This window comes from Pangasianodon hypophthalmus, chromosome 8, assembly GCF_027358585.1.
Source record: "Pangasianodon hypophthalmus isolate fPanHyp1 chromosome 8, fPanHyp1.pri, whole genome shotgun sequence".
Lineage (NCBI taxonomy): Eukaryota > Metazoa > Chordata > Actinopteri > Siluriformes > Pangasiidae > Pangasianodon > Pangasianodon hypophthalmus.
This window is the reverse complement of record NC_069717.1, coordinates 24,021,465-24,046,163: the sequence shown is the minus strand read 5'-3', so window position 1 is coordinate 24,046,163 and position 24,699 is coordinate 24,021,465. Positions and strand designations below refer to the sequence as shown.

Genomic DNA, 24,699 nt, shown 5'->3' with positions numbered 1-24,699 from the left:
AAACATTTCTATATGGGAGTGGTCTCGTCCAGGATGGCTCCGCCCCCCATCTACATGGCACCAGGACTCACTGAATGAGGATGAAAATGATGTGATTTATACACTATGGCTTTCAAAGTCACCAGATCTCAACCCACATTCAGCATCTGTGGGAGGTTTTCGAGACATTGTGCTCCACCACCATCATCAAAACACCAGCTGAGGGAAAATGTTTTGGAAGAACAGAGTTCATCACTCGAGTACGGTTCCAGAGACTTGTAGAATCGATGCCAAGGAGCACTGATGCTGTTCTTGAGGCTAGTGGTGGCGCAACACCTTACTAACACACTTACTAACACACTTACTAACACACTTACAGAAAAGTCACACAGACATGATTCTCATGTGAAATTTACACTCTTCACATGTAGATGATTCACATGTAGTGCGTGGGCTTTTATTTTTCCATGTGTGATTTCTCCCCTCACATGATGAATATATTTTTAAACAATTCATTTAATTTCTTGTGATTTTTACACATAAATTAAATTTAATTTAAATTTAATTTCACATTCGATTTGATTTACATGATTATTTTCAAATTTGATTTTTTTTCATGTGATTTGCTTAATTTCAAATGTGATCCCCCTGATTCATTTATTTTCACATCAAATTTTTCATGATTCATTAAATTTCATGTGTTTTTTTTACTTGCAGAATTCATTTATTTTCATGTGATTTTTTTAACATAAATATATAATTTCACATTTGATTTTTTTTACATGATTCATTTATTTTCACATCTGATTTTTTTCATGATTTGCTTAATTTCAAATCTGATCCCCCAATTCATTTATTTTCACATTAAACATTTACATACAAGTCATTCATTTTCATGTGATTTTCTCCCTACACAATTCATTTATTTTCACAGGGTCCATTCATTTTATCTGACTTTTTCCATATTATTAATGAAATTTCACAAGATGTATTTCCTCATTCATTTACAGTATGTTTGCATGTGATTTTCTTCACACAGTGAATGTATTTTGTGATTTTTGTTACACATTATTAATTTATTTCCCTCTTTTCTGCACATGATTTATGATTTTCTTTTTATTTTAATACCTATGTTTCATTTATTATCACATGTAATTTTTTACACAGAACACATTTACTTTCAAATGTCATTTTTATCCCATGATTCATTTATTTTTACATGTTCATTTTTCACACATAGGACATTCGCATGATGTCACGTGTTTACTTACAGTGGACTTTTTCCACACGTTTTTTAAACCTTGTAATCACATATAACTCACATAATCACATGTGAAATGTATGTACTTTTCCACAAGGGTGTTGTTTTTTCTTTTTGCATATGTATGTATTGTATTTCTTTATGCATATGTATGTATTATATTTTCTTTATGCATGTACAGTATGTATTGTATTTATGTATTTTTTATGCACGTTACAGTGGCGTGGAAAAGCAGACGCAAGAAGCAGAACAGATATGTGAAGATGAAGTAGCCTAATTCGATCCTGCAGCCTTTACAGGCTACACTCAGAGATACTTGATGCAACCGAAACTTAATTTACATGCAAATTTTCCATCCAATTTAATCACATAACTGTCACCTTTTATGTTTTCCCTTATTGTGTTTAATTCAGATATATTTAGGGTGATGTTAGTCTGAGGATGCTAAGCTGGGCGTGGCATTGCCTTTTTTGGAGACTAGCGAAGAAAATCACATTAAAATTTTACTTCAGGCAAATGAACATCAATAAACAATTTTTCATGGGTAATATATTTATGGTCTCTAGAATAAAAAAGCTCTGCAAAATAACTTTTTAAAAAAAAATTAATAAATACAGTATTTTAGTTGTTGGCCCACTTATATTGGTTGTTTAAAAAAAAAAACTATAACATAAACACACACATTCAGGAAATGAAATGAGTTTTTTTAAATATAACTTAATGCAATTAATGTTATTTCTTTTCAACAGTTCTATTCAATATATGTGATATTAATGAATTATTTCAATTTAATTGTATTTATTTACATTAAACTGGATCGAGAATCTGCTACATCATTCAAACACATGCTACACACCACATTTAAAAAAATATTATGACTTTTTCAAATAAAACTGAAGGAAAAATGTGTGAACAGTGTGTTTTGCTTTGTTCAGAATGATGATTTATCTGTACACTGTAACTGAAAAAATATCCCATTTTACCTCGTCTTAGTATTTCAGTCTTTAAGGAGGACATTGGACATTTATATAGCTGTAGGACTTTTGGACATATGTTGCAATATATTTTTAACAATGATTGAGGACAGTTTTTTTTGATGATTTATCAGTTTTCACAAAACAATATCAGCATAGATACCACAAACTGAAACATGGCACCTAGAGAAAACCAGACAACAGTAAAACAACTACATACACAAGTAACAAAGATCATCCTCTAGAAAGAAAAACACACACACACACACACTCTCTGATGTTTTAACGTTTGAAATTAGCCTTAGAGCGTTCACCCGAGAGAAGCCCTGGCCTTTCAATACGGTGTTTCTAAGACAGAGGAGACTTTAATAAATGCATCTTAATAAACACATTTGAAAGTTCTGCATTCTGTGAATACTTCTTTTTAATGGCTCTTTAGAGACCAAACGTGGCTCTATTTTCCTGCTCTACCAAACTGATTATGAAGCATAAATCTAATCAAAACAAACACATATCATTCAAGTAAATCATGTCTGTTATATTAAGCAGATATGATGTCATGCATTCTTCTTTTTCACTTAATTTGCCCAATTGCAGTGAGAGGCAAAAATATTTTGTGGTGTGGAACTGACTTCACTTTGATTAGCGTCATAATCTGAAAGTAAGTGAGGAATAAAACACTCGGGTGCTGTTACAGGAAAATAACAGCAACAGGGTGGTGTGATTCGTCACGATGCCAAGTTACATTACCACCCCGAAGCTATTTTCCAATAACAGCACATCCCAAAGTGTTTTATTCCTCTCATACCACAGCAATTTGCCAATGATTGCAATTTTTATTTATTAAAAAAACCCATCATATTGTTTATTCTTTTATTGCTAGGTTTAATATTGTGAACGTCCATGAAACAAGTGAGTTCCTGTTATCACTTACGTTACAGCAGCTACAGAGTTATTCCCTCACCAACCTCTCTTGAAGTTAATAAGTCAAAAAAAAAAAAATGCATCATGTCATGTTACACAAGAAGTCCTCCACCCTGAAGACTCTTCCATGGTGGAAAATTTCAAGTTAAATTTAAAGCTTTACCTCTGACTGTTACAAAGTGCTGACACTGGAGACTCCTTGCATAAATGCTAAACATAGTAAACTTCACCATATAAATAACTACACATATTTTAAAATCTGTTTACTGGAGCGTCCACCATAGAAGTCCATGTGTAAGCCGTTACTATAGAAACTAAAACGTAATAGAATGCTTATAGAAAGGTAATCAATGCCTTCTGACCAATCAGAATTGAGCGTTCAGCAGTGCTGTGGTATAATCAGTACTATGTAACTCAGTTCTTTTACAAATTCTCTTGTGCACAGAATTAACAATATCCTACATAAATATTCTACATAAATTCTATGAGACATTCATCAAAACATTTGGCCAACATTGATGTTGTTCACTACTGTTACGTGATTACACCCTCAACGTTCCACTGTTTTGATGTAGAGGATAATATTTTGGTCAGGTTTACAGCTTTTGGGATGGATTTTTTGATGAACTGGGAATCTAAGATTAAGCCCAGCAGCTGGGATTTACACAGTGAGTGGATGGAAGCAGATCTGGCAACCTGCGGCTCTGTCGTAACTCTCAGTCGCTTGAGCCTCTCTGGCGTGACGTGAGCTGTGACGCATGAGGTTTTGCAGGTATTGCGGGGGATGCAGGAAGACTGTTATGAAAACAGGTGTTTCTCAAGGGGAGGCAGCTACTATCTAAACACAGCCTTTCCATTTTTAGCATATACACAGTGACGTTACGTTCTTATAACGAATTTACAGTCTATATATATATATACACACGTTCTATTAACAAAAGAAAAGGATTTATGGCTGTAAGACATAGTAAGCTACACTCTCAGAAAAAAGTGGTACTAAATTCTGCATTTGCTTGTCTCTGTAGTAGTACCTTTACCTTTAATATATATCTTTAATCTGGAAATGTGGATTTAAATAGAAAAATGTGTTAAGGTACAGTAATGGATTGTAAATACCTTTAAGGGTAAAGCTTTAAAGGTACACTACACACCTTTCTAGGTGAAAGATACATACTCTTAAACACTTGATGGACCACACCAGTGGCATGGAATGGTGCAGCTTAGTCTTCTTATTTGTAGAAATCAAGCTCAGTCTGGTATAGTAGTTGTAGTGCATATGGTGCAGTAGTGCAATTGGCAGTTTCATTAAGTGAGAAGTGCTTCAGCTCTAATTGAAACACCATTAAGGAGTGATACATGCTCCTCTGCTACCATCTACTGGTTCCCATTACAGTGACAGACAAAAAAAACCAGGAAACATTTTCAAATTTTCAAATTTCAAATATCAGCTGAGATGAGTAAATAGGACAAATGATTATTGTTAGTGTTTAGGCCAAAATTTAATAATACTATTATTATAAATTGAGAACCAGTTCTCATTTACAGTGACGACCTGCAAAGGTTGCAGTAACACTTGTTTTAGTAGCCTACATGAATAAACAAATTGATATAAGCAATTAGCTGCTTTTTTGAGCATTTTATCTAAAGTAATAAAGCAAGTCTTTGTCAAAGGTAGCAAGACATTAAAGAACCGACTTTAAAACTTATACTTGATTTTTACTGTGATTCTAAAGTTTTAACACCACTGTAAAGCCAGTTTTGCACCAGAATCAGAGTGGAGTGGGATGGAGTGGAATCAGATGGGATGGAATGGGGTGGGACGGAGTGGGATGGTGAGCAGAGCAAGGAAAGAAGGTTAGCTGGATACAACTTTATACAAATTAAAACAGGCAGCCGTGTGAGGCTAACCAAACATGACTCGGGAACTAAAAATGATGATTTGTGTAGATAGTTGCATCTGTCATCTGCACTTCCCCATCACACACAAAAAGTTGTTTATAGCAGTTCTCTGTAATATATGCCCCCAATCTGCATGATTGTAAAGAAAGAAAGAAAGAAAAGAGATAGGCAAAAATAAAGAAAAGCAAAGAATGATAAAGAATGGATGAAAGAAAGAAAAATGAGAAAAAGACAGAAAAGTAAAGAAAAACAGAAAACAACAAAGAATATAAAAAGGAAAGAAAGAAAGGCTGGGCTCACACTGCAATATACAGCATGAATATTGTATTGTGCTTTGTTTCCAGAAACCACGCGTTTACTAACAGAGCTGAGTGCGGCTGCTGTAAAATGCAACGTTGATGAACACATTGTAAAACAACCATCTAGTCAATATATGACAATTGTTGATGAGTTTTATACTGTACATTTATTTGTGCAATTATAGTAGAAATTTAAAAAGAAACATTAAAAGAATACAAACAAACAAACAACAACAAAAAAGCACTTTTGATAAATGCCAAGCATATATTTACAGAAAGTTCTGGACTGTGAGTTAGAGCATTTTAGAGTTCTGTAAATTTATCTGAATGATTATTTTCTTGCTAATTGTTTTGGAAAGCAACATTCAGATTGCCAAAATGCAAATTTCTAAATTTCATATAGTACAGGAATGCAAAAAAAAAAAAAAAACAGATGGAATTTTTTATTACAACTGTTTTTAATGCTTTTCATTCTGTCATTCAGTTATCATTATTTAAGTTACACAGTGCTGACACTTACCTGCTTTTTTAGGATGACAGATTCCAAAAAAACAAAAAAACAAACAAACAAAAAAAAAAACAGCAGCACATGTGTTAGGACCTCCTGTCTGTCACCCTCTTTTGTATTTCACAGCACTCTCTGTCCGTCAGTGGGTCAGTTCTCAGCACTGTACCTGTCCCATTTGGATCTACCTGCACACTCATCACACAGCACATATCCACCAGCTCCCTCTGACAGTTCTGTATCCCAGCGTCCACCATACCACGCTTTGCTGGATCCTTCCTTAGAACTTTAGACTCTGCTGCTGAGAAGCCAATCAGATTTGCCAGCAAACTGTCTGATAGATCCACATCCAGGTATCCAGTCCCGTCTGATATGGTGGCCCTGACTTTCCATTCCCCTCCACTGCTGCGAAGGCTCCCCAGCAGAGTGACTATAAAGGCATGCAGCCGCACTACTTGAACACTATGGGGTGGCCAAACACCAGCCTTCAAAATACAAAGGTAGTTGAGGATTGACATGTCAACTTTTTTGCTGCGGTTTTGTGCAGGAACCTGTGATCTTGGTTCATATCTGGACATCTTCGGTTCTGGGGAAGTGGAGGAGTCATCATCTGCATCAACTTCAATAACTTCAGTTGGATTTGCCTCACTCAGGGGAACACTGGAGGATAAACTAAGGGGATTTGATGCTCGGGGTTGGTTGAGAATTGTTGTGTCAGCTTTTTTCCTGCAATTGTTTTCAGGAACCTGTGATCTGGACTCATATCTGGCTATCTTTGGTTCTGGAGAAGAGGAGAAGTCATCATCTGAATCAACTTCAATAACTTCAGTTGGATTTGCCTCACTGAGGGGAGCTTTGTAGGATAAACTAAGATGATTTGAAGCTTGGAGTTGGTTCACTTGACTATCTGTTCGTACGTAGTCTGAACTTGAAACATCCTCTTGTTGTGTTCCTCCATTTTCCACAGGTCCACTGCTGGGTAAGATTTCAGTAGGTGACATGATGTCATCCAATTCCTCCATTGGAATGTCATCAAAGTATTCTGGATCATTATTGAAGTCATCTGAATTGTTGCCCCTGTCGTCTGGCCCATGGTCAGAGTCTACTGGAATGTTGCCAATGTCCTCTGGATAATCCATGAAGTCATCTGGAATGTTATCAAAGTCCTCATCTGGAATATCGGTTACATCTGGCCCACTCTGTCTAGAAATGGGCGTCACTTCAAGGGTGCTTAATCTAGAGTTCTCTAACTGACGAGGCTCATTTCTGCTGATCATTTGCGAGGTCACACTGCTTGGAAGGCTCTCATATCCGCTGTCCAGGGTTCCCTCATTTCTTGCTCCTTGATGGACCTCTTGATCTTCTGCTTCTTGCTGATGGTTTTCCTCAGGCAACCCTAAGGTCCTGCAGAGCACCCTGCTCTGAGAATGCACCCCCATGAGCGCCTCCACTTCTCCACCAAGAACCCTCACATTCTCTGGTTTGAGCAGCAACACCCCGAGACGTACCATCACCATTCCCACCACCTGCAGTTTGGTGCCTGGGGGCAGGTTGGCACTGAGAGCTGGAATAGGTCGGTACTCTATGCCCTCCAGGGTCTGAACACCATCAGTGAGCTGCAGCATCAGCATTCGAGTCGGCTTTGCCTCCCATGGTTTCTGAGTGGCTTGCGTCACAGCCGTGACTTCATCATTGGAGCAATCAGAGCCGCGGACACGCTGGAGCTGAGAATACGCCGGCTGGCTAACATCAAGGAGTGAGTCCACCTGGAGGCTGTAGCAGCCATTCAGTTCCATCTTCTCAGCCTCAGTAATGCCAGCAGGCAGGACAGGATGAGCTAAGTCACGGAGGTCTGTGAGAAGCCACTGGTCCAGGACTTGCTGGTTGAGCTGGGCTTGAGGCAAGGCCGCGCCACCTGCCTCCTCTGTTACCCATTCAACACAGGCATCCAGCCATGTCTGGGGCACCTGGATGTGCCACGTGGAGCGCAGCCAGGCGTGGGTGGCCTGCGTACCACCTGCCACTGGCATCTTCTTCCTGTTCACTGATGTAGCTCTCAGTTCTAAACAAACAGGAAGTAAATTACTAAATTGCAAAATGATTCAATAAAGCCGGTTTTAGACCGTGATTATAGTGGTCATTTTAAGATTATTACTTGTCACACTGTATGAGAAGATACCATTGAAACTGAAGCTGAGATAATGTATTCTCCTTGTAAGAATATACAATGAAGATCCTCTAACAATAAACCTGTGATTAAAGAAAATTAGCACGTACTTATGTCATCATTCAGCCCAAACTGCACTGGGATCACCCAAACAAATATTCGTCAAAGTGAGGTTGAGGTAATTAGGATATTTTTCTGTCCACTAGCATGTTTCATTTACATTCTGCCATTTGCCATACACAGTATTTGTAGCTGTCCCGTGAATTTCTTGTAATCCTATTCCATTCTCCTGGCTTTTAGGAAGCTATGTAGCAGTGACCACACTTTTGAAATTTTCTGACACTGCCAGACCTTTCGCATCAGCACTAAACTGGTTGCTGGTGAGCACGTCACATTACGTGTCCTACGACCGCCGGTCTCAACTCACAGCTAAGGAATTTTGTTTTTTAATAAAATTGTAGGATAAAACTGGCTTAAGTGTGATAAAATACTGGTCTAGCTCTTGAGATGTGACATTCTGGAGCCATACCTTAAAATTAAAAAATAAATTTTTTTTAAAAAAAAATCCAGAATCATGAAGAAAGAAAGTTTGAAAGTTATGTAATGCTTCAGTCGTGGTCATTTCCTAGATTTTATAGCTATCATCATATATGCACTAATTGCTGAAACTAAGTTTTCATTTTAAGCAATATGCCTATGTTTACATTATGTACACATACACATGCATGTTTAAAATGTATGTGACTCTCTCAGACTGCACTCAGACATTTCAGATCTAATAAACTCAGATTCAGAACTGAAAATCGTTTCAAAAAGGGTGAAAAATCACTTAAACCCATAAGGTTATCAAGATATAGTGAAGCATTTACAGCAGCAATGCAGCAATTAGCATTAGACAACCAGCTAACTAACTCTGACTATTTCTCAGAGTGGATATAATAAACAAAAATACTTACAAAAAAAAGACAACTAGATAAATTTCAGCAGTTATATTACAAATAGTTTCCCAGCAGTGTGGATGTATATATATATTTTGTTAAATGTTATCTCATATATTGCATTTGCATGTTTCCATAGATATTACCAAGCAGCGGCTAACATCACTACAGTGCCGGTCTAACAACCATGCTAAGAAATAAATGGGCGGGATCTTTAAGATTGACAGCTAATTTGTCCAATGAGAATTTAGCTTCCCGCCCTTAGCTCAATTTAGGCCTATCAGAGCGCTCTCTTTTTGGAGGGCTGTGCTTTCATTTGTTTACGCCAAGGCGGTTTTTTTCTCTCCTCCTCCAGGTGTGTGTGTGCGCGCGCGCGTGCGGTGTTATTGGGGGAGGAGGACTCTGGAGGCTAGGTTTAAGGTTGGTTGCTCTATTTCCTGCTGTGAGTTAAAAAAAAAAAACACAAATAACAAAAGATTTTTGTTTTATTTTGAAAGAGGTGTTGATTTATTTGAATGTTTCTTCTATATTGTGCTACGCTTTAACTTTATTTGAGTTTGACGTTATTTGATTCTAATTAACGCGAAATCGTTAACGTTCATGCTAGTCGTTGTGTTATCGGTTAGCTCGCTAGTTAAGTTAGCTAGCAGCTTTGCCTAGGATTTCATTTTCGGTTATTTTATCGGGAAGTAGTTAGCGTTGAATATAAATGTATATATAATTGGATATTTCATGTTTATATGCAAAACCAGACTGAAAATAAAAAAACACCAGTGAATTCGACAATATTCCTAACAGGAGGAAGTTAGCCTGCTAGCTAGCTCGAGTTATCTATTGTTAATTAGGTAACGCTAGCCAGGAATGCTAGCTAGTCGGCTAAAGCTAGTTTGTATTTTTGTATGTTTGGCATGTATTACTGTTTAACAGCTCGGTGAACGAGAGCGAAATAATATTAATAATGAAAAAAACGACTTATTTAGCGTTTCATAGGGCTTCTTGTACCGTTCCCTTTGTTCTTAATGAGCTAGCATGAATGCGTTAGTGAGAATGTTCAGTAATGCAGCTGAGTGAGATTAGCCGAGCTCGCCGTCTGCCTCCACACCACTCACACTCGGTACAACAGAGAAAAGACACTCGAGTACATCTGAATTTAAGTGAATGCTATGATATTTTGCTTGATTATAATAATCGTTTTTCAAAGCTAGCAAGCCAGATCCGCTCTCCACTACTTCCTTGTTTAATAATTAGCCAGCCTCTGTTGTGTAATCCTTGTTGCTATGTTCTGTGGCTTTGGCGTGTTTGCAGTCCAGAGTAAGAAAAGATGTCGATTAAAAACACACAGAGCATAGGGATTATTATTATTATTATTATTATTTCTCAGAACCCGAGTCAGATCTGTTGCAGTGACTATAATTAAAAGTCTAATAATTTTTTTTTATTATTATTTTTTTTGCTGTGAATTGGTTTACCTTAAAGCTCAATGCAAGCTTGATGTCATCTTGAATCTGACTGTATTTTTGATCAAATTAGGAAAAGTGCTGTTTCTACGATGCAAAATGTTTAAACCTAAGATCATATGTCTGCTTTGGGTTCTCTAGGTAGAATATGGAGTGATTAAAACTCTTGTGGCTTAATACATAGAAATTATTCGCATCTTAAAACGTGCTTAACGCTTACAGTTTATCTATGCTGCATTCATAAAGAAATGATTGAAAATTATTTAACATTTTAATCCCAGCCTGGCTGCCAAAAGCTTGGACTTTTTTAGATATGCATCAGATTAGGCTGTAAAGTATGTTTCTATCTGTATTTCTTTTCACCTTCAGATTCAGTAAGCAGAGAGAGAGAGAGAGGATCTCCACAGTACAAGTAAATAATGGACGCAGAAAACGATCAGCAAGAAGAGGAGACTTTCAACAGCACAGAGAGCAATGGTAAGATCTTTGTATGAATTTCAGCAGACCAAACTGAGGACTACAGTAAGAGAGCCCAAGAATGTATGATTGAATCTTATTGTTTCAGCTATGCTAGATTTTTATACACGAACCAGTGCGGCTTCTGTAGCAGGTCTTTTGTTGTGGTTTATTCAGTCACGTGCGTTTATGTAAATTATTTACTTGAAGGAAGCTTTTCAGACCAAAGACTAGAGACATTAGCTCAGAAAGGCGGGTGTTTCTGTAGAGTTTCACAAATTCTCAGTTTATTTACCTTCTCTGGTCTGATTACATAGCGTCTATTAAATAAATTTGCTGAAGTTTAAACAGAATGTTTAGATCAATTGGTCAAAAGTGGTATAATGTGAAGCGCCACTGAAACACAACCCAGCCACATAGCTGTGCACTAATCGTTAAAAGTTAAGCATTAAAAAGCAACCACAGCCATCCATGGCCGGGTGTCCATGAGAGCAAAATTGCCCGCGCTGTCAGGGTGGGAGGGGAGGGGTGGCATTAGCCAATCATGGGAGGCTGAGAGCTCATATTGCGGAAGAGGGAAGATAGCGCTTTCCTCAGAGTGTGAACAGCAGTTTGAAAAGATGAGGCTGGCTGTCTTCACGTGTCTTGGAGGACGCACGTGATTCTCCCGGACTGGTAACTGTTGTATGATAAGGGAGGGCTGGCTGGTAGGAATTGGCCAAGACTAAATTATTTACTTTGTAAACAAGGAATTTTATACAGCTTGACTTTCACAAATTGTAGTTTTTATGTGCTAAAGCTTTGGGCACCAGAAAAGGGAGTTCACAGGCATTACAGATCCACATATGCTGTGATTATTATAGTTTGTATTTGTGTATTTCAGGTAAGCGCCCTGCACAGGACGCTGATGACGAGCCAACATATAAGCGCTCGCGGAAATCTGATGACATGGTGGAACTGCGTGTGCTGTTACAGAGCAAAGTGAGCACTCGTACACTGGAATATGGCACGATGTCACTTAACTGATCGAATTCTTTCACGACACTAGTGTCTTTGGATAACTGCATGTCCCTGATTTGTCCCCCAATTTCAGAATGCTGGAGCTGTGATCGGAAAGGGGGGCAAGAACATTAAAGCTCTGCGCACTGATGTGAGTAAATGACTTTTCATTGTTTGTGCCCTGCATGTTCACAATCACACGTACGTAGAGATCTGTGGTAGGCAGAGCACACTTTTTTTGTTCAATGTTTAAATAATGCTTTGCTAATCTAATCTCCAGCCACCGCTTGTAGACTCTGCGTGATCACCACAGACACTCGTTTCTCTTTACTGATGAAAGAACAGGAAACCTGTTGACTCATGACACATTGATAAAGTTGAAGAAACATGTCTGTTCTTTTCTCAGTGCAGGGATACAGGTTCATTCTTGTCCATGGTAATCGCACATACTACACAGGGTGGATCGAGATTAGCCTTGAGTGTTTCTCAAGCCGGTTTTACACTGTGCGGTTCCAGCGGCTTTTACGACTATTGCTTCTCACACTGTACGAGATGATCCTGGTAGAAATTCTGTGCGATAATGTGTTCTGTGTGTCAGATTAAAGATTGTCAGATGAAGATAGTTACATGTTCTACCGTACTGGGTGCACTGCGGCTCACCACAAGTTTGTAGCTCTTCAACTGGAAAGCATAAAAATAGTTTCATGTCATAATAGTAAATAAACTCTGTGAACAGAACGTTTGCATGCTAAATAGCTAGCTACACACCTGGAAGCTCTAATTCATCCTCTTTCTTTCCATGTCGCCTCCCTTATTTTCCTGTCATGGTTTAACCGTGATGAGACGTTATAGAGACATTCTGTCTGCTGCTGCAATTCAACAAACTGCTCTTCTTTTAAATCCCATATGTTTTGTTTACATTTCGCCATTGCCACTACCGTGTTTGTAGCTGTCCCGTGAGTTTTGTGTAAGCATATGCTGTTGTTTTACTGGGAAGATTTTAGGAGTGTCGTAGCAGCGGTCACAGAAGCAGTTTTCTGCCAGAACTTTGTCGTGAGCTGTCTTCGGTCGCAGCTGCACTAAATTGGACACCATTGAGCACGCCGTCGCATTATGCATTTTAAGACCATCAAACTCAACTCCCAATCAAAGATTATCCTATACGATGTGTGACGGTGCCTGAGACAGCAAAATATCGGGCCGAATATTGTACAGTGTAAAGCTGGCTTAATATGTTTAAAGGAAAAAACAATAACTTATAATCTCATCTTTGTTTCCCTGGTCCATAATTATAATGTTTTTATTAGAGTTTTAGTTTCTGGAGTACTGGGGAAAATTCTTAGAATGTTATACTTTGTGGTCATTATTTGTGTTTTCATGTGAAATGTACTCTTTAACTTTGAATTACAGCAAGATAATTACTGAAAGTAATTTATACAGGCCAAAAATACATATTCATTGCTCTCTTCTTGTCCTGTCCTCCATTTTCCTCCAGCAATATCAGAATATGAAATCACACTGACATTTTTTTACAATTAAAAATTGTACTCCTCTTCCACTCCCTCTCCCCCTTTTTCCTTGTTTTTGTATTTGTTGTTTTTTTTTTTTTTTTTGGCCAATTCCAATATTCTGGATCGACATGTCCCGCCCACCTGCGTTGCTGCCTGACCTCCTGACTCCCTGGTTGGCCCTGCCCATAATCGCGCCCATTCCTTTTGGGCGCCTTACTTGATTGCTCTGGGTGCTTGGCCCCGCCCCTGCAGTACAATGCCACTGTGTCAGTCCCAGACAGCAGTGGGCCCGAGCGGTACGTGCCACTCAAGATACTCCAACCTCCAAATACTATCCACACTGTTACTGACTATATCAGTACTGTTAATGATGTCCTTCATGTACCAGATAACTCCCTACTGCCATAAACCTCCTCTCATAAATATGGTTACAGTGATGTCATGACTGTCAGTCTTAAGTGCCATAATGTTATGCAAAGTGCCTGTACTGTCATCTCAGTCGTTTAATGACTCTGACCCCTTTTTCTTTCCGTCCTTAATCAAAAAGACCAGAAGTTGTATTAAAAGTGCTTCATTTGACCTGTTAGAGATTCAGTGAAATATTTGCAGAGCATAATTTTAACAAGTTAACATTTATTCCTAATGCAACAATGAGATTTATTATATAAGGGTGATGGAGCAGTACAAAATGCATTAATTACTTCTCTCTTCTTTGTATTGTGATATGTTGTTTGGCTTATTTGGAAAGCCTAAAAAAAAATTGCCAGTGATCCATGCCATGCATCCCCTCATCAATCTCTCTGTTTGTTTCAAATGCTGTCGCTCATTCCTGTAACACTAAAGGACTTCTTGCTTCATTTACTCATTACACTTACATTAGATTCTTCTTTCTGTGTCTCTTGGTCCACTCAGTTTCCTGTTTTTTTATGTGCTAAAGCTTTCAAGTACTCCTTTATCATACAGTGCACACCTCTTCTCCTCCACCCTGCTTTTTCAGGGACCGGAAGGAGCCTCACTGTATTATTTTTGCTTTCTTCTTTCTCTGTGGCTCATCACTCCTTTTCTGTGCATGAGGGAGTGCATGACAATATCATTAATACACAGCACAGCGGGCACACTGAGTGCAATGACCCACAAGTACTCACCACATGTCTAATAGTCATTCTCACTCTCATGTCTTCCTGTGTGATGAAACACAATGGCACACCTCAAAGGATCCTGAGCATCAACGCAGACATCCCGACTGTAGCTGAGATCCTGCTGAAGATCATCCCTACACTAGAGGAGGTAAGGACACCCGTTTTAGTGGCTTGTTTGGATGAATGCCATCTGAATGTTGAATTGACATTATTCTTCTGGTGTAGTATCAGCATCATAAAGGGGTGGACTTTGATTGTGAGCTGCGGCTGCTGATCCATCAGAGTTTAGCAGGCAGCATCATCGGTGTGAAGGGGGCCAAAATCAAAGAGCTGCGCGAGGTGAGGATCACAAAGTGAAAGTCTGTTACAGACTATGAAACTTCTTTACAGAACTGAAGGAAAGTTTACATTAAAATCTGAAGTAAGCTTTGCTTGTGTGTCTGTGCATTGTCTTGTATGTTCCATTGTGGAGTTCCCAGAGGCATGATGTTTCTCCCCACTTCTTTTACATATGCATATTGTGTTGTATTATACCAGAGCACCCAGACTACCATCAAGCTGTTCCAGGAGTGCTGCCCTCAGTCCACTGACCGTGTGGTGCTGGTTGGTGGTAAAGCAGACAGGGTTGTGCAGTGTATTAAAACCATGCTGGAGCTCATTGCTGAGGTAAAACAGTTCAACCACAAACATCACAACATGTTAGGGAAATCTCTGTTTTGTAATAAATTTAGTTTCTGTGTTTATTAATTTCTCTGTAGGCACCAATTAAAGGCCGTGCACAGCCATATGATCCAAACTTTTACGATGAAACGTATGACTACGGTGGCTACAGCGTAATGTATGAAGAACGTGGACGCCGGCCAATGGGAGGGTTCCCCTCACGAGACCGTGGGTTTGATCGCATGCCCCCTCGCTCTGGCCCGCGGGCACACCACATGCCCCCAAGAGGGAGAGACTACGATGACATGAGTCCACGCCGAGGCCCTCCTCCGCCCCAGAGAGGAGGCCGAGGAGGAGCCCGACCGCCACGCAACATGCCAATGGGACCTCCCCACCACCGCCGAGGGTGAGCACTGCACCGATATCCATCTCTACTTTACCACCGTTACCTGATCTAAGAGAAGATCTAGTGTCAATATTTATCATGCAGTGCCACCAATTCAAAATAGCGTTGGTTATTTAAAAAAAATTCGTTGTGTATTTAGTAACAAGTCACTGGATTTATGAAGTAAGCTGCATTAATATTGCATAAAGTTTGCTGACTGTGTCTGGCTGCCGTGTGTGTGTTTGCAGTGATGACCAGTACTCCTACAGCTCCCACCGCAGTCACTCGGACGACAGACGGCAGTAAGTCTCTCCTGTGATGTAGTTTGGCTTTTGGTGCAGTGTTGGCTCGGGAAGGGTTTCTCGAGCTTTCTACAGTAGCACTACAGCGTCTCTTAATCATACCCAGTACACTACTAGCGCCTAATACACAAATATGCACTTTTATGTCCTTAAATGTTTTGTTTTCTTTTTCATCTTTAGTGGGGACAGGAGAGGAAGACCTGGGGATCGCTACGGTGGCAGTATGGTGAGAGCAAATTGTGAATTTTTTTTTTTTTTTTTTTTTTTTTTTTGCGCATATGATGCACAAAAAAATATCTAGAAAATATATATGATTTTATTAGCGACCAAAGATGTTGAGCTTTGCCTAAACTCATGCCAAAATCATAATGCAGTTACACCAAAGTAAAAGGATGGTTTTCATAGCAAATGTGTTCTTGTGGTCCTTAGTGGACAGATGGTTGGATAGGGACAAAAAGCAGCCCCCAAGCTGTTACTTGGCAACAGATTTGCTAGTTGCCATAGAGACAGGAAAAAGACTGAAACAGTAGAAGAAGGCATTAATTTATGTGGGTAAAATGGCGTGTTTAAGACCCTTAAATTTTTTTTCTTTTTGTCTTTTCAGAATGATGGAGGCTACGGTAGGTGTCCATTTTATAGCACTTAGATATTTTACTGTATTTGATGTGGCCACTTGAGGGCCTTTTCCACTGCACAAAGCACTAAAAGTTTAAGCACCACAAAAACTGAAACTGGCACCAACAGAAATTTGGTTGGAGGGGCTAGCAGAAATGCTCAATTCTCTTTTGTTATTATTACAGTTTGCAAGATTATATATGCAGATAAACACTAAATATATTTAAAAATAAAACATTTAGTATGTTGGTGGTAATTTTGTACCATTAACATAAAAAAAATTCTGCTATGTTACTTATTGGAAAACTATACCAGCACACTGTTTTACAGTATAAATATAATACATGAACAAACACTCTTGTTTTTGATTGTATGGGGTGGGACTTTTGGTGCACTCATAATGTCCTTATAATGTAATTAAACACATTTTAGTTTTTGTCCTGTTGTGGCTTTCTCCATGTCAGTGAGCCTTTTTGTCTAATTCCATTATTGGATTATTTACTGGCACTCTTTTTCTATGTTGGAATTAACGATGATGCACTGTAATGATAGTCACTTAGTGTCATCACTGTGACCACCATGAATCTAGAAAATAATCTAGCAGCAGATCCTCGAGGTCCGCTTGATTCCTGTTTAGGACAGTAGTTGTTTTACACATTTGCAATAAACAAATGTCCTTATTACCTGTTTGTCTCTCTCTTTCAAATTAACATTAGACAACAACTCATCTTGGGATAACTATCATTCTGGTAAGCATTCTGTAAACTACTGAGATGAGCATATACTTCTAACCTGTGGTAATAAGTGGCTCATTTCTTGAGTGTGTCTTCCTCAGGTGGAAGGGGTAGCTACAGTGACATGGGAGGTCCTGTCATCACCACGCAAGTGACTATTCCCAAAGATGTGGGTGTTTACACACTGATGAGCTTGTACAAATTCCACATTACAGTACAGGCCCTTACATAAGGCACACGTATACACACTAACCCAGTTCATCCATGTTGCTGTTTCTAGTTGGCTGGATCCATCATCGGAAAGGGAGGCCAGAGGATTAAGCAGATCCGCCGTGAATCTGGAGCGTCGATCAAAATCGATGACCCACTCCAGGGCTCTGAAGATCGCATCATCACCATCGCTGGCACGCAGGACCAGATTCAGAATGCACAGTACCTGCTACAGAACAGGCAAGTCCTGTCTGTGTGGTTGTTTTGCTTCTTTTCTCCTCTCTAGATAGGTGCAGTTTTCAACAAAATGAACAATACAGCAAAATGGAAATTTTCTTTTTTTATTATTAATATATTTTAGTGAATTCAAGCAGATTTTTACAATTCATACTAAAAACCTTTAATTCGATCTATATGAAACTCGTAATAAAGCAATACACCCAGCCTTGGCATGTTTGAATGAGCTGCGTACAAGCCAGGAAGTGGAGTGTGAGATTTGCATGAACTCACCCAAGGGAGTTTCCAGTCATGTGCACAACTGGATTTTGCTTACATCCAAACAGCATCTAATGCAGAAGCCCTTGCCTCGGCTGTGATGTGTGCTTGGATTTTGTCAGTACTTACCCCTCTCTTTGTTTTCCTCTCGCCTGCAGTGCTCTTCATATCCTGGGACGCCATGACTAACCCGACTCGTCCTCCGCCTTTCTCAGGACCTGCAGCGCCACTCCACGTGTGACACCCTGCATCCCTCCACCACCATTACTCTGCAGCAGCTTAGATTTTGTGCGAGGGAAGCTCTTTGGTCGAGCTTTCAGCTTCAGCGGACGGATCGATTGGAATGTCCTCCTGTTATCTAGGATTGAGTTCATATTTTGCTTGGCTTTATATTTTTTAAAGTTTTGGGTTTTATTTTCACTTTGTTATAAGCACCATGCTTGCAATGCTTCACAGAAAAGCCTGCCATTATGCTGTTGGGTTTTGTGTTGCTTTTCTTCAACCAGCCATCCCAAATCAATCCAGAATGTACTTTTTTTCTTTCTTTTTTTTTTTTTTTTTTAAGATTTTTAATATCTGTTTACTTTCTCTTTTACGAAGTTGAAGGAAAAAAATCTTTCTTGTGGCTGTATGGAGAAAATGGTGTGTAAATATCCAGTCATTTATATTCAAAAAAGAATTGGTATATGAATCGGAAATCCCGTACCTGTTCTGTCAGTGTGTCGCTCTCCTCTGTTGATCCAGGCTTTACAGCTTAATGTTGTAGGTTGTGTATCAGTTTTCTCTCTCCCCAGTTTATTGCTGGGTTTTAAAACCTGGTGTTTATCCAATTTGCTCTACCTCTGGAATCTTTTTCATAGGTCTGCCACTCTGAAATGGGTCCCCCTTTTTCTTTTCTTTTTAAATGGAAAGTGTGGGTGTGAAGTTGTACTACATTAGATTGTGTTCATGTCAGGACAGAACAGTGAATTGGGGATTTTCTCCCTCTGTCTTTGTTTTTTTTTTTTTTTGTTTTTTTCTTACTCAAATTGTATGAGGTTCCTCACCACAATACATTTGTAGACTGTCATTTGTCAACAATAATAAAAGATATGCCAGTTTTTTTTAATGAAATGTGTGTTTTGTCTTGATGGTAGCTATGATGAGTGTTTCAGACAATAATTCTCAACAACTCACTCCAGTTTTATAGTTGAAGGGTGAAACCCAAATCCTTCACTTTGAGGCAGCACACTACAATTTCCCAGCAATTACAGTAGTGTTGCATAATTGTTTTTCTTTATTTAATGTCTGCATATGACTGTGTACTTAATGATTTTTAATATTGAAAAATGATGTTTATATTTATTAAAAAAACTAACATCTTTAACATAGAAACATTTAACACTACAATTTTGCATATACATCAAATCAGCTTCCAGTTTGTAATTATTTAAAAAAATATTATACATTGTAAAAAGATAATCACAATATGCATGATATCTCAAAAATGTGTATTGTGACATAATATTATCGATATATCATATTGCCCAGTCTTAGTTTGTGTGATCTTGCTAATGTGGCTCTAGAAGTGCCAGTTTAAAACTCAAGCAAGGACATGGCTTAAATCCATCCATCCATTTTCTGTACTGTTTATCCTACTCAGGGGTACGCCCTGGACAGGGTGCCAATCCATTGCAGGGGACATTCACACACTATGGACAATTTAGAGATGCATGTCTTTGGACTGGGGGAGGATACCAGAGTAAACCCCTGGAGGAAGGAACATGCAAACTCTGCACACACAGGGCGGAGGCGGGAATCAAACCCCAACCCCGGAGATGCGAACCACCAACCACGGGAATCAAACCCCCAACCCAGGAGATGCGAACCGCCAACCACAGGAATCAAACCCCCAACCCAGGAGATGCGAACCTCCAACCCTGGGAATCAAACCCCCAACCCAGGAGATGCGAACCTCCAACCACAGGAATCAAACCCCCAACCCAGAAGATACGAACCGCCAACCACAGGAATCAAACCCCCAACCCAGGAGATGCGAACCGCCAACCACAGGAATCAAACCCCCAACCCAGGAGATGCGAACCTCCAACCCTGGGAATCAAACCCCCAACCCAGGAGATGCGAACCTCCAACCACAGGAATCAAACCCCCAACCCAGAAGATACGAACCGCCAACCACAGGAATCAAACCCCCAACCCAGGAGATGCGAACCTCCAACCACAGGAATCAAACCCCCAACCCCAGAGGTTCGAACCCCCAACTCTGGGAATCAAACCCCCAACTCTGGGAATGCGAACCCCCAACCCCGGAAGTGCGAGGTAAAACATGCCCCACATGGATTAATCCATTGTTTGTTTGTTTTTTTTTTTTAAATCATGTACTACATATCTTTCAGGTTATTTGTACAATTTTAAAAAATCGCATATTGCACCTTTAAAATGAAACCCACTGCTTGTAAATTCACTTAAACTCCGTTACACTAGGTGGCGCTGTTTGTCCTGTTCAGCCGTGGTGTAAGGAGAAGAAAAGATGTGGCTTTCTGAATGGACGCACTTCGCCCTTGTGGGCAACGACCAGACCTGCATACTACCGCACTGAATAGTACACCAGAACACGACACACCCAGTGGCACGTGTTGTTATTGTCGCATACTGTGTAGTGCGGAAGTGTGCAGTGTCCCTGTGGTTCTTCGCCTCTAAACTTCTCTGCATGCTCCATATTTCATGTTTTAGGGCTTTTTCTTGTGGATGCACCACCTGTCTGTGTCGGTTTGACTTTATTTCTGGTGTGTATGCTTTAAAAATGTCTATAATAGAAGCAGTGGTGTTAGTTTTAAATGATGAGTGAATGAGTTGTGGTTTTGACAGATGTTTTTGTTAGTTTTGAGTAAAACAGCTGGTTTAAAGCAAACTTCAAAACCCTGAATCTGCTCTGACCATTTTACTGAACTCATCAGCTCAGCTCACACATGGCTTAACTAAATATAACAGAGAATCCAAGCCTTTGTTCCAAATATGACCTGGTTTAGCTAGTGGCAATGTTGGTTGGCATACTTGCGTAAGATTTTAACACAACTGTGTTAGTCTTTGACAGGAACAAAAGTGTTTTGTTTTTATATTCATCTTCAGTAACCACTTTATCCTGGTCAGGGTGGCGGTGGATCTGGAGAATATCCCTGGAACACAGAGCATGAGGCAGGAACACAGCATGAATGGGATGCCAATCCATCACAGTACACCACACACACACACACACACACACACGTTCACATGTTTATTCACACCGAGTGGCAGTTTAGTGTTTTATGGAGGTGGGAGGAAACTGGGAGACAGACATGGGAAACTCTACGCAGACATTAACCCCAGGTCGGGTTCGAACCACTGCGCCATCATGCCGCCTTTGAGAATACAGATAAAGACAAAATACTAATGCACTAACGTTTCATAACTGCTAGGGATTGTTTGGAGTTGATTTCATGCTGATAAACATGAATATGATCATCGTTTTGGCAGAGAATGGAACAGCCACTGATGCCTCGGGAATCTGGCCGGTATGTGGCGGAGCGGAGCCGGGACGTCTTTGTGGACGAGGAAGGGGTTAAGAAGGTGGCAGAGATGCTCTACACGCTGAGAGACAGTGAGGTGTTCACAGCCAGCGGTTGGAAGATGATGAACCCACTTGCTCCCTCTCCGGACACAGATGAAGCCATTAACTGGGTGTTTGTGACAGACACTATGAACTTCTCCTTCTGGCCTGATAGAGAGGACCAGCAGTGTGAAGTGAACCACAGAGGAACCACATACCGTGGCTACATGTCTCTGTGTGCAGCTGTCACCAGGGCTATGGATGAGGGTAAACGGTGCTGTAGGAGGCACTTCAGTGGCCATGACGCTCATTTGTGCATCTGCTCAGTCACCTTTGACCTTTACCTGGTTGTTTTTATGTCCTTTCTTTATAGGTGTGCCTATAACTGACCCTGCCTACTTCTCCCAGATGAGCGAGGACGACCTGGCGCATGTCCTTCGGTCAGATAACGACACACCCATGCCCATGCTGAAGGAGCGTCACCAGGCCCTCACTGAGGCTGGCCGTGTGCTCATGCAGCATGGTGGATCTTTCCGGAGCTTCATAAGCCACGGGCAGAATGATGCTGAGAAAATGGTGCGGTACATCGTGGATAACATACCCTCCTACAGGGACGAGGCTACGTATGAGGTACACAGAAAGAGTATGACTGGCTTTGTGCTTTCTCACAAACATGGCAAGCTATGTTTTGTTTTGTTTTTTTTGTCTTATTAATGTCAAGAGAGAAGAAAAGAGAGGCTGGTGAAGGAATGACTGTAAACAGATCAAATTTATTACTAAATTAAAAATTGTCGTTGTTGGCAAATTGCTGTGATATGAGGAGTTAGACACTTTGACTCATGCTGTTATTGAAAAATAATCAACTTTGGGGTGGTAACACTAACTCCACTTCACATGGCACCACAATCTCCTGATTATTTTCGTGTAACAGCCAACACATGTTTTTTATTATTATAATTGCTTACATAATAAATGTGATGTTGATAACCCAGGGCAAGAGGATTTCCTTCTATAAGAGGGCTCAGATCCTTGTGGCAGATTTCTGGGGGATCATGGAGGCCAGAGGTGAGGGGAACATCCCCAACCTGGACTACCTGACCATGTTTGCTGACTACAGAGTGCCACAGGCCCTCGTCTATCTGGGAGCACTACGCTACTCAGATGCTCTCATGGAGGCACTGAAAAAGGGTAAGCGTGGGTTATGTTGTGTTGTGCTCTTACCTTGACCCAATTCTTATTTATAAATACTGACATGGACGTTTAGAGGGTGATCACCACCCTTGAAATAACCCCTGTCACCCCAACTGCCACAACAACTCTATGATAGTTTTATTGCTCCTATGTAATTCATGTAGACTTAAAGGAAAAAATCACCCTGAACACCTGGCATATTAATCTTTATAATGAACATGTGATCTTCAGACTTGACTCTTTTGGTTGAAACTTTTTTCAGTGATATGTTGGTCTATTTTCACTTTAGATAATATTTTCCTACATTACCCACAATGCCGTTCGACTGCCTGCTGAAAGTGGTCCGAGTGGGATTTAACACCCGCTTCATCTCCACCTATAGAGAGCGCTGCAGCAGCACTTTAGTGCTTTAGTCTGTCCAGTTCTCTCACCTTCTCATCTGTGCACTTTGCTCAAACAGATCAGCTTCCAAAGCTTTAACTTTAATACTAATACCACCATCAGCACCATTGTACTTGTCATCTCATACATCTCTCGTTACTATGACATTGAATGTCGCTGGTAGGGCTGTAGGACTTGAGCCTGGTCTTGAATTCAAGTCTGATCTTGAGATCTGTATCGACCTCTTTCTTGTCTCTAACTTACTGGCATTTGTCCTTGGACTTGTCTCACTTGTTTTGGGCAAAGTTTGGGAGAGATTTTAAAAATAATGTTTGTGTTGTCTTTTCTTTTCACTTGCCCAAAGTTTGACTTAGTATCATTGGCACACTGCACGAATAAGGCCAACTATTTGAAGTACACGCTTGGCCTCGAAAGTACAGGTTTGGCATCGATTTGATAGTTTGTGATTTTTATCTTGACCCAGTCATGCTTTCATTTGGTCTTGGTCTTGACTTGGCCTTGATGCCCTTAAAACTCGGTCTTGTCTCAATCTTGGCTAGTCCTGATCTTGGACTTGACAATTGCGGTCTTGGTGCTAACAATGAAACCTGACCGGTATCCCTTATGTTTGTTCTCTTATTAAACACCATTGTAACTGCATTAGCAATGTTCCCCTGTGACCTCAGTGTGGGAGACAGCCGCTAATGTCTCACAGAAATAATGAAAATACAACACCAACCAACAAATTAGCACCAGAATCGATAAACACATCACAAAATTTGTCAATATAAATATATTTACTGTGTTTAAGGGTGGAACTTAACTTTATAAACTATAGACCAACTGTGAAGTGGGAACAACTCAGATATTCTGCACGCACTACTTTGTTATATACGTGTTTAAGTGCTGGGGGGTACAGTGGCTTAGGGGTTAGCACTGTTGCCTCACATCTGCAGGGTCAAGGGATTGATTCCCACCTCCGCCCTGTGTGCATGGAGTTCCTCCAGGTCCCCCAGTCCAAAGACATGCATTGTAGGTTGGCATGCATTGGCATTTCCAAATTGTCCGTAGTGTGTGAATGGGTGTGTGATTGTGCCCTGCGATGGGTTGGTGCCCCGCCCAGGGTGTCCCCTGCCTCGTCCTCTGAGTTCCCTGGGATAGGCTACAGGTTACCCCGTGACCCTGTGTAGGATAAGCGGTGCGAAAGATGGACGGATGGATGGATGTTTAGATGCTGCCATGCCTTAGTGAGCAACTTTAGAGTAACAAAAGACTGTTTTCTGATTCCAGGTGAGCTGCTGAGTTCAGGTGAGAGGAGAGAAGTGGAAATTCGTGGCTGTTCAATCTGGTGTGTGGAGAAAATCAAGAATGACCTGTGGCAGCTTGTGCAGGAGAGAGACGGGAAGAGCTGTGGCATAAACTCAGCTCTCATCGACTTTTATCTGTGGCCTTATGCGAAACAACACCATGAAGACATGGCTCACATTCCCATACACCACACACGCTGTATATATTACTGAAACATCTACAGAATCCTTTACTTTTTTATAAAATATCTGATAAGTGTCTGAATGTAAGTAACTGCTTGTATTTGTTGGAATAAAACTGGGGTAAATGAAAGCACTTCACGTT

The 24,699-nt window shown here is 40.2% G+C and overlaps 3 protein-coding genes across 7 annotated transcripts; 2 read left to right on the top strand and 1 right to left on the bottom strand.

Annotated features, from left to right (window-relative positions):
- Positions 1-5,289: 5,289 nt before the first annotated feature.
- Positions 5,290-9,121, bottom strand: rmi1 (RMI1, RecQ mediated genome instability 1, homolog (S. cerevisiae)). Its single transcript, XM_026925553.3, has 2 exons — positions 8,965-9,121; positions 5,290-7,903 (listed from the first exon to the last, which is right to left on the bottom strand). Exon 2 carries the CDS (start codon positions 7,869-7,871, stop codon positions 5,931-5,933), a length of 1,941 nt encoding a protein of 646 aa, XP_026781354.3. The 5' UTR covers positions 7,872-7,903; positions 8,965-9,121; the 3' UTR covers positions 5,290-5,930.
- Positions 9,122-9,345: 224 nt separating this feature from the next.
- hnrnpk (heterogeneous nuclear ribonucleoprotein K) lies at positions 9,346-19,022 on the top strand. Of its 2 annotated transcripts, XM_034306705.2 has the most exons (16): positions 9,346-9,366; positions 10,773-10,880; positions 11,743-11,840; positions 11,953-12,009; positions 13,622-13,665; positions 14,584-14,656; positions 14,734-14,847; positions 15,046-15,174; positions 15,267-15,574; positions 15,802-15,855; positions 16,036-16,081; positions 16,460-16,475; positions 17,187-17,219; positions 17,306-17,373; positions 17,485-17,654; positions 18,068-19,022. In XM_034306705.2, exons 2-16 carry the CDS (start codon positions 10,823-10,825, stop codon positions 18,096-18,098), a joined length of 1,299 nt encoding a protein of 432 aa, XP_034162596.1. In that variant the 5' UTR covers positions 9,346-9,366; positions 10,773-10,822; the 3' UTR covers positions 18,099-19,022. The 2 variants fall into 2 exon arrangements, with proteins under 2 accessions (XP_034162596.1, XP_026781227.1); XM_026925426.3 differs by lacking the exons at positions 9,346-9,366; positions 10,773-10,880; positions 13,622-13,665 and having other exon boundaries at positions 11,759-11,840.
- Positions 19,023-20,437: 1,415 nt separating this feature from the next.
- qng1 (Q-nucleotide N-glycosylase 1) lies at positions 20,438-24,691 on the top strand. 4 transcript variants are annotated; one of them, XM_053235988.1, is made up of 6 exons: positions 20,438-20,695; positions 21,060-21,104; positions 21,423-21,762; positions 21,869-22,125; positions 22,488-22,683; positions 24,358-24,691. In XM_053235988.1, exons 3-6 carry the CDS (start codon positions 21,426-21,428, stop codon positions 24,585-24,587), a joined length of 1,020 nt encoding a protein of 339 aa, XP_053091963.1. In that variant the 5' UTR covers positions 20,438-20,695; positions 21,060-21,104; positions 21,423-21,425; the 3' UTR covers positions 24,588-24,691. The 4 variants fall into 4 exon arrangements, with proteins under 4 accessions (XP_053091963.1, XP_053091961.1, XP_053091964.1 ...); XM_053235986.1 differs by having other exon boundaries at positions 21,060-21,142; XM_053235989.1 differs by having other exon boundaries at positions 21,039-21,104.
- Positions 24,692-24,699: the final 8 nt, after the last annotated feature.

What these genes read in the sequence shown, in the direction of transcription:
- rmi1 (XM_026925553.3), bottom strand. Translation starts at nt 7,871, where the DNA reads ATGCCAGTGGCAGGTGGTACGCAGGCCACCCACGCCTGGCTGCGCTCC.
- hnrnpk (XM_034306705.2), top strand. Translation starts at nt 10,823, where the DNA reads ATGGACGCAGAAAACGATCAGCAAGAAGAGGAGACTTTCAACAGCACA. An exon ending in GTGTGCTGTTACAGAGCAAA is followed by an intron (nt 11,841 to 11,952) that starts GTGAGCACTCGT and finishes CCCCAATTTCAG; the next exon opens with AATGCTGGAGCTGTGATCGG. An exon ending in TTGGGATAACTATCATTCTG is followed by an intron (nt 17,220 to 17,305) that starts GTAAGCATTCTG and finishes TGTCTTCCTCAG; the next exon opens with GTGGAAGGGGTAGCTACAGT.
- qng1 (XM_053235986.1), top strand. Translation starts at nt 21,122, where the DNA reads ATGGGATGCCAATCCATCACA. An exon ending in CACCAGGGCTATGGATGAGG is followed by an intron (nt 21,763 to 21,868) that starts GTAAACGGTGCT and finishes CTTTCTTTATAG; the next exon opens with GTGTGCCTATAACTGACCCT. An exon ending in GGGACGAGGCTACGTATGAG is followed by an intron (nt 22,126 to 22,487) that starts GTACACAGAAAG and finishes TTGATAACCCAG; the next exon opens with GGCAAGAGGATTTCCTTCTA.